Source organism: Thalassophryne amazonica, chromosome 2 (genome assembly GCF_902500255.1).
Source record: "Thalassophryne amazonica chromosome 2, fThaAma1.1, whole genome shotgun sequence".
Classification (NCBI taxonomy): domain Eukaryota; kingdom Metazoa; phylum Chordata; class Actinopteri; order Batrachoidiformes; family Batrachoididae; genus Thalassophryne; species Thalassophryne amazonica.
Genome location: NC_047104.1, coordinates 119,253,501 through 119,262,788, shown reverse-complemented (window position 1 = coordinate 119,262,788; position 9,288 = coordinate 119,253,501). Strand labels below are relative to the sequence as shown.

Below are 9,288 nucleotides of genomic sequence, written 5' to 3'. Positions count from 1 at the left end.
AATTACCTTTTTAGATGGCTCCAAATGCAGCTCATTTATTGCACGCACACTCAAACGGTGATGCTGGAGTGCTCCTTTGTGTTTCAGGATGCAATTAGAGCCATTTTCAACAGACAACTTGCAGAGAAAATGATTAATCCGCTACAAAATAATTATTTTACATTCGGAGCATCCAACGCAGAGCGTATGGCAGGCAGTGGAACAAAGCAAGGCGTCCAGCTGGGAACACAGCGGGTGGGATCGTCTCGAAGACGTGTGCAATTGCGTGCATCAAAGTCATGCAAGTGTCAGTGCAGCTTTAGAAAGGCAGTTAGAAAGGTAGTCCAGCATCCATTTCCTCCTCTTCTGCAGCTATGCCTTTGTAATGTGTGCAGAATGTGGTTTTGCATTGTCGGGTTGAAAAATGCATGGAAGTTCCTGGAAAAGATGTTGTCTTGAAGGCAGCATATGTTGGTCTAAAATCTCAATGAACTTTTTCTGCATTAATGCTGCCATTGCAGAAGTGTAAACTACCTTTGAAAAGGATACACAATCCCAGACCATGACAGACAATTCAATTCAATTCAGTTTATTTATATAATGCCAAATCACAACATAAGCCACCCCAATACGTTTCACATGGTGTAAAGATCTGGAATACTGATTTGACTGACCACAATACACATTTCCGCTGAGTGATGGGCCAACCCAGAAGCCTCAGGGCACAGAAACCTGGATGCCACTCCTGGAAAAGGCTTAAATAGGCTTCTTTTTGCTCAATAAAGTGTGATTTGTGAATGCACTGTAATTTTGTATTGTAATGTTTGACAAAGGTTTCCCAAAGTAATCCCTTGCCACTGTGGCTATATCAGCTATTGATGAATCACAGTTCTTGATGCAGTGCTATCGGAGGGATCGGAGATTATGGCTGTTCAGTTTAAGCTTGTGCCCTTGCGTTTTAAGCACTGAAATACCTCTAGATTACTTGAATCATTTAATGATATTATGATTTGCTCTATGTAGCAAATCATAATATCATGCTCTTTGAGGAACATTGTTTAATTAAACAGTTCAATAATTTTTTTCATGCATTTGTTGACAAAACTGCCCATCTTTGCTCCTCAAAGACTCAGCCTTTCGTGGATATTGTTTTTGTGCCAAATCATTATTACAGCCGCATGTTGACATCACCTGTTTGACATAACATTATTATTTAATTTTTTAAACTTATTACTAGCCCTTCATTGCCCTCTTGCTGCAGTGTTTCACGTCTTACATTCAAGAATGGATGTATGTTACTGCAGACATGACAGTCTGCAGTACAGGGCCCCACAAGGGAACAGTTCTGGCTCCATTTCTCTTCACCCTTTACACTGCAGACTTCTCTTACAACTTCTTCCACCTGCAGATGTTCTCTGATGACTTTGCTATTCTCAGCCTCATCATAAATGAAGTTGATGGGGGAGTTCAGAGAACTGATGCGGGACATTGTAGACTGGTGCCAATGGAACCCCGTCAGGGAAACCAAGGGACTGGTGGTGGAATTCTGCAGGTGCAGACACTCCTCTCCAATACTGGTGAATGTCCAGGGAGCAGACATTGAGTTGGTGACATCTTATAAATCTCTGGTTATTCACCTGAATAATAAACTGAATGGACTACTCACTTATTTGCTCTGTACAGGAAGGGCCAGACCAGGCTCTGTCTGTTAAGGAAGGTAAGGTCAAGTCCAGAGAGTATTCCTAAAGACTTGTTATAACTCTGTAGTGGTATCAGCTGTCTTTCTTGGAGTGGTCTGCTGGGTCAGTGGCATATCAACAGCAGACAAACCGATTGGACAAATGTCCAAAGACCAGTTCAGTCCTGGGATTAATCCTTGACCCAGTGAAGGTAGTGGTGGGTGTGAAGAGGATAGTAGCCAAGCTATTATCTTTGCTGGAGAACCATTCTCACCCACTACAGGACACTATTATGGCCCTGAGGAGCTCCTTCCATGACACACGGATTCACCTGAAGTGTCTGAAGGAGGCATATCACGACTCTTTCCTTCCGTTATACTGTACAACTTGCACTGGTCCCAATAAGTGTATATATTTACTCATGTAAGATACATGAGGTTACCAAACTGTACAGTAAGTACTTTTTAAAAATCTGCCTCACAGTACACACCTGGGACTTACTCTACCCACTGTATATATTATATTTATATCCTGCTTACAATGTACTATAGTATTTATCTGGTTTTCATTCACTTTGTTTGAGATGACTAAATATATATCTTGCCTTCTTTTTGCAGATATTTGCACATTTTACTTCGGTCTACCGTTGCACAGTTACTATTACCACTGCTGCTGCGACACTGCAATTTTATCCATGCAGGACTAATAAAGGAATATCTTATATTAAGAAAAGAAAAGAAGTTCACCACACAAAACATGAAATATATTGGGTTCATACTGTCTGCAATGAAGTACGAGGGCTGTCAATAAAGTATAGGTCCTTTTTATTTTTTTCAAAAACTATATGGATTTCATTCATATGTTTTTACGTCAGACATGCTTGAACCCTCGTGCGCATGCGTGAGTTTTTCCACGCCTGTCGGTGACGTCATTCGCCTGTGAGCACTCCTTGTGGGAGGAGTCGTCCAGCCCCTCGTCGGAATTCCTTTGTCTGAGAAGTTGCTGAGAGACTGGCGCGTTGTTTGATCAGAATTTTTTCTAAACCTGTGAGACACATCGAAGTGGACACGGTTCGAAAAATTAAGCTGGTTTTCAGTGAAAATTTTAACGGCTGATGAGAGATTTTGAGGTGATACTGTCGCTTTAAGGACTTCCCACGGTGCGAGACGTCGCGCAGCGCTCTCAGGCGCCGTCGTCAGCCTGTTCAAGCTGAAAACCTCCACATTTCAGGCTCTATTGATCCAGGACGTCGTGAGAGAACAGAGAAGTTTCAGAAGAAGTTGGTTTCAGCATTTTATCCGGATATTCCACTGTTAAAGGAGATTTTTTTAATGAAAGACGTGCGGACGGGTCCGCGCGTCGGGACGCAACCGATGCGGTGCGGCTGCACAGGAAAAACACCTCCGTGTTGATAACCATTTGTAAAATCCAGGTGGCTTTTGATGGCTTTCACTGGAGTGAGTATATGAGAAATTGTTTAACAGCAGGACATGTTCCAACTTGTCCTTAAGGCTTCCAACAGAGGTGTTTTTCCTGTGGCGGAGCGTCGTGGCGGCTGCGAGCCGACGCTGCAATCCGTCCGCACGTCTTTCATTAAAAAAATCTCCTTTAACAGTGGAATATCCGGATAAAATGCTGAAACCGACTTCTTCTGAAACTTCTCTGTTCTCTCACGACGTCCTGGATCAATAGAGCCTGAAATGTGGAGGTTTTCAGCTTGAACAGGCTGACGACGGCGCCTGAGAGCGCTGCGCGACGTCTCGCACCGTGGGAAGTCCTTAAAGCGACAGTATCACCTCAAAATCTCTCATCAGCCGTTAAAATTTTCACTGAAAACCAGCTTAATTTTTCGAACCGTGTCCACTTCGATGTGTCTCACAGGTTTAGAAAAAATTTTGATCAAACAAAGCGCCAGTCTCTCAGCAACTTCTCAGACAAAGGAATTCCGACGAGGGGCTGGACGACTCCTCCCACAAGGAGTGCTCACAGGCGAATGACGTCACCGACAGGCGTGGAAAAACTCACACATGCGCACGAGGGTTCAAGCATGTCTGACGTAAAAACAATGAAATGAATGAAATCCATATAGTTTTTGAAAAAATAAAAAGGACCTATACTTTATTGACAGCCCTCGTATAAGTCAAAGCAAATATAAGAATTACAGTAGAATTTGTGTGTGTGTGTGTGTGTGTGTGTGTGTGTGTGTGTGTGTGTGTGTTTGCATGCTGTCCCAACTTTTTCTTGTTTTGGGTTGCATGTCTGGTGTCACTCGAAGGCTTAATCTCATCTGACAATATGCAAATGCTCTAATGCTGCCTGCCATTTTCTTCTTAACCTTTGGAACACAGTCTATATGTATATACGTATTCATTTGCCGTATTGAGGTTTTAATTCTTGCACAAATCACGCAAAATCTCACTGAGGCGCCAGCACATTGAGAAGTCAACAACACGGTGAACCGCTATAAGACCCCCAGGTAATACTACATTTTATCTGAAGCACACAGACAATGGCATCAAGTGCAAGGAAAAACTATTTGTCTGTTGTGCCTAAAACTCTCGTGGATATATTATCTAGATTTTTTTAGACGTCGTTATTATGTTTGTATCATGTAATCATGCGAGAATAAGTGATTTCACCGTTATTTTCAATTGGCACGAGCCACGATCTCATCTCTGCTTATTGTCCTTTACAACACATTTATTTATTTATTTGACAGGAACATTGCACAACAAATGTGTTGCACAGACCAGATTTAGCTACAAGCTAATTTTCATCTGTTGTCCCCGGACAGAAGAAAGAAACAGCAGGTCACAATGTACGGAATACTACAACATATAAAAACAGATGCAACCCACACAAACACCAACAGGAAACACCAGCAATGGATTACTCACAATTAATATATAGTTTTCCAAAACATTGTCAATAATCAATTAGTGTTCACAAATCTGACCATCTTTCAACCATTTCTTTGTGTAAAATTTAAACTGTTGCAGAGTGTCTCTCTCTCTCTCGAACAGTCAAAGATAAAGAGTTCCACATCCCTGAAGCTGTTTGTTCCAGAGTAATATATATAAGATGTATGAAATTCAATTTAGTGTGCGTTTATGAAGTTCCACCCAGGTTGAAGGTAGCAGACACGGAATATTTGGGATATTTGTTTTAGCAAGTGTTCAGGGGTCTCATGCATGTAGTCTCGCTCATAAATGTTATGAAAGGCATCAAAATGTACAGTTTGGTAGTTTAATGTTCATTTGCAATTCTGGTCATGTGGTTTCTCCATGTTATTTTGACTGCAGCGCCTCTCTGGCATGCAAAACCAGGCATTAGGCGCAGGGGTGGGCAACTTGTTCCAGAAAGGGCCAAGAGGGTGCAGGTTTTCTTTGCAGCCACTGACTCCACTGATTTCACTGATTAACTGATTCCATCTGCTCAAAGTGATATTAATCAATGAAATCACCTGGTGGAGTCAGTGGCTACAAAGAAAACCTGCACCCTCTTGGCCCTTTCTGGAACAAGTTGCCCACCCCTGCAAAATGAGGGGATAGTTGGGAATACACGCCAGAATTGTCCTTGTTGATGTGCTCCCCCCACCCTGCTCAGAGTGCTGCTCTCATTGGACCAACATTTCTGCTAATTTGGCATTGTGGGATAGCTCTCCTACAGGTTGAGCTCGCCGGACTACTTTCGCCACCCTGCTCAGCGTGCCGCTCTCACTGGAGCGACAACACACAGAATGTATCTCTTCCCAGATAGATCTCTTTCAGTGCAGCTTCTTGTTCTGACTTTAACACCCAAGTCTTTCATTGCCAACTGTAAATGGTAATCAAACCATTCCAATCGTATCTTTCTGAATTCTTCCGCCTCAAACTCCATTGTGCCAATGTTTATCAAAGTGCTTGAGCAATACCAGGTGAAGTTGCTCATAAACTTTAAGTTTATTAAATATTTATTACAGCCACTCTTAAAACTTCAGTTCTATTTACAATTTTATTACTGGTAAATTTTAGAATTGATTTAGATGAGCTCTACTCATTATCTCACAGGAATATGACAATTATCTAGGAACTACTTTTTGCGCAGGAATTCATCAAGCACGTCAGCCGCGGGCGCGTACTAACACAGAATACCCAGAAACTGGATAGTTGTTCGGCCATAACGAGTATGTCCAATTTTAGCTTGTCATAAACTAAGCTAGTGGCGCTCGTGAGAGTGTGTGCTCCCCCCTCCCGCCTCGCGGTGGCACGGATGAGCCCTCATACATGATGAGAGTGGGCGGAACCAGTGGCGCTGCTGCTGCTGCTGCAGCAGCTTGCTTGTTGTGAGGATCGGCAGCAGCGGGACGGAGAATGGTCGCAGTCCGGAGAGCATAGATGTGCAAAACCCCTGGAATAACCGTGCGCTGGAGAGGCCCGAACCGACCGCCGTGGGGGACTGTTTTTGTTTGGTAGTCGAACGGGAGAGAGCCACGGTGCGAGTATGGCGGTGGAAGAGGAAGGTCTGCGGGTTTTCCAGAGCGTTAAAATAAAAATAGGTAAGAGATTCCCAACCCCCCAAACCTACTCTACCCCCGCCCCCCTCCCAGTCCGGAGGGGGGGCGTGTGTGATGAGACACGCGCACACATCTGTTTTGTTTGGCCTCTTGTAATGTGTGTAAATTGCACAGATGTATTAAGCAGGCTGGTCGACATGGATTAAAATCTGGACACTTGAGAGCTGAAATAACGTGTTATTACAGTGTTATTACAGTGTTGTAGGTACACGTGGAGAAATGTGGCCCCAGTCAAGGTATGAATGGAGCCCTGATGACAGCAGCAGCAGACTGAGCTCATCATTTATAAGTCAAAGCTTTAATGATGTGCTCAGCAGGAAGTCTTCTTGTGTGTAATAACACGCACACTTTACGAGTCAGTCTTTATTCTTATTTATCGTTTCTTCATGGGTAGTGGTATATAAGATGTTGCCGTCTTCACAACATTGCTTTGTTCATCTCTCAGTGCTGTTCTGAGTCAATATGACACATTTAGAATGACCACTTTTATCATTATTGATTATTGTATTGAGTTGATTAGTGATTTTTGTATAAATGCTAGTGGTTATTTAGCCATCGGAGTCATTTTGTTTTACCAGCAGGTGCTTTTATTGGTGGATGATGTACAGTGATCTGTAACCTTGTGGGGGATTTGATGCCGTACTGTAAAAGCGCTGCTCGTTTTGTGGCGTTGACTGACGCGCCCCCCCCGGTCTGTAAGAACATGCCCCCCATCCCACAACTACCAAACCAGCTAAATGTTTGATATACACATGTATTTATGGGCTGGGCGGTGATTTTTGTAACAGGTGCATTGGGTATGGGCATTCAAAATTATGACCAGAATAACTGCCTCACTAACTGTGGAGCTAAGGTCAACCAGCTACAGACGCCTGATAATTGGTGCCATCTGTGCTAGCGTTCAAATTAAATAATGTTCAAGTTTTACTCAAAGTAAATACCAGAGCAAAGACTTCAGATTGTGCGTGAGTGCAATTTACGGTACAGCAATCCATATTATCTTCGATATTTGTAATAAAAGGACAAAAATAGTCGAGTGGCTACTGCTGGCAGTCTGTGTGAATAGCGCGACCCACTACACTTGCTGTCACACAAAAAACAACCATGCCACAAACTATTCATTACTTCAGTGATGAGTTATATAAAAATTCCCTCGTACTGTTGTCACAAATGAGGAAACTACCAATAGAAACTAAGTGTTTTTCCTGCTAGGTTGTAAACATGTTTATTTCTGCTGTAAAGTTGGACATTTTAACATGAGGATCTATGTGGTGTCTCATTTTTCCAGCGAGCTTCGAAGCCTCATTGGCTTAACTTTTCAGCACCTGTGGTTTGGGCTGGCGTGCCTTTCTTTTGTGACCATCAGAAGGCGCTGATATGTATCCTAAACAGTGACACAGCTGTTCTGCGACAAAAGGATCAACAAAAGCTTGAGTTGTTTTTCTTTTAAAGCAACAGTGACCTCTAGTGACCACCAGAACCCTGTGATTGGCAACAAGGAACCTCTGACTCAATTACTAAATGACTAATTCCCATAATCCCATGCTTGACCTGCTAATCGTAAGGAAAATCATATGGCACTTGGTGAATAAGTCTTGTTTTTTGCCAACCAAAATAATATTGTCCTCCAACGTTGCCGTGCTTGTGCAACAACTCGGTTGATGACGTGAGCTCTCGGCCAATCAGTGCCCGATCTTCAGATTAAGAAATCAATGTCTTGATCAGCGCTTCTTCACAGTGGATAAACATGCCCGGATACACACCTTCTTTTTAGAGGGTGGAATCGGAAAAAGGGGTTGGATGAGACACCCTCACTCTGTTCGGTACAGCTTTGTTTATAGACAAACATGCAAAGTGATATGATTTTTAAAAAAGAAACTGTGGAAACTGTCCCAGAAGACAAATTATCACTGTGCTCAGTGCAGGTTTGTACAATTATACTGTAGTTCTACATCAGTGCAGTGTTTCTTCCTGCTGCTTACTCAGTGGCCTTGGAAGGAAAGTACCAAAGTAGGCATGAAACAGACGTCTGGCACAGTAGGACTTTGAGGTCCATTTGAAAGTTCAGCTGAAACAGCTGTACCTGACGTGGATGATACACATTGATCAGAGAACATTCCGTAACCATAGTGGCTTCACCAGGTGTTAAAGCATTGACATAGGCATTAATCCAACTGTAATGCCAGCTTCCAGTGTTATGTGGCCTCTACTGGTGGTTGGCTCTCACTGCGGTATTGTATCACTTCCTGTTCCGGAGCACAGCGGTGTTTTTCTGTATCTGTTAGCTGTTTAATCTGCGCAGTTAGATTGATCTAGTTATCTAGATAACAATTTGTTTCACAGTGTAATCTTCACGTGCCTTAACTAAAGCACTCCTTCTGCTGAATCACCTCTAAATTATTTACATATTATTGACTTTGCGTGTTTTTAGGAATCCGCTAGCTTAGCGCAGCTACCAGCTCTTAGCCGATTTAGCATGGCGGCTTCTCCTGTCTCTCCCACACTTTTCTGCTCTGGGTGTGAAATGTTTAGTTATTCCTCGGCCTCCTTTAGCAGTAACGGTACTTGTAATAAGTGTAGCTTATTCATAGCTTTGGAGGCCAGGCTGGGCGAATTGGAGACTCGGCTCCGCACCGTGGAAAATTCTACAGCTAGCCAGGCCCCTGTAGTCGGTGCGGACCAAGGTAGCTTAGCCGCCGTTAGTTCCCCTCTGGCAGATCCCGAGCAGCCGGGAAAGCAGGCCGACTGGGTGACTGTGAGGAGGAAGCGTAGTCCTAAACAGAAGCCCCGTGTACACCGCCAACCTGTTCACATTTCTAACCGTTTTTCCCCACTCGACGACACACCCGCCGAGGATCAAACTCTGGTTATTGGCGACTCTGTTTTGAGAAATGTGAAGCTAGCGACACCAGCAACCATAGTCAATTGTCTTCCGGGGGCCAGAGCAGGCGACATTGAAGGAAATTTGAAACTGCTGGCTAAGGCTAAGCGTAAATTTGGTAAGATTGTAATTCACGTCGGCAGTAATGACACCCTGTTACGCCAATCGGAGGTCACTAAAATTAACATTGAATC

General features: G+C 43.4%; 1 protein-coding gene across 1 annotated transcript in view; it reads left to right on the top strand.

The window, feature by feature from the left end:
- Positions 1 to 5,966: 5,966 nt before the first annotated feature.
- Positions 5,967 to 9,288, top strand: part of LOC117529793 (ras GTPase-activating protein 3) — a 149,750-nt gene continuing 146,428 nt past the window's right edge. The window contains exon 1 of the mRNA XM_034192659.1: positions 5,967 to 6,195. Within this exon, the coding sequence (XP_034048550.1) occupies positions 6,141 to 6,195 (55 nt within the window). The 5' untranslated portion in view covers positions 5,967 to 6,140. The remainder of the gene's footprint in view (positions 6,196 to 9,288) is intronic.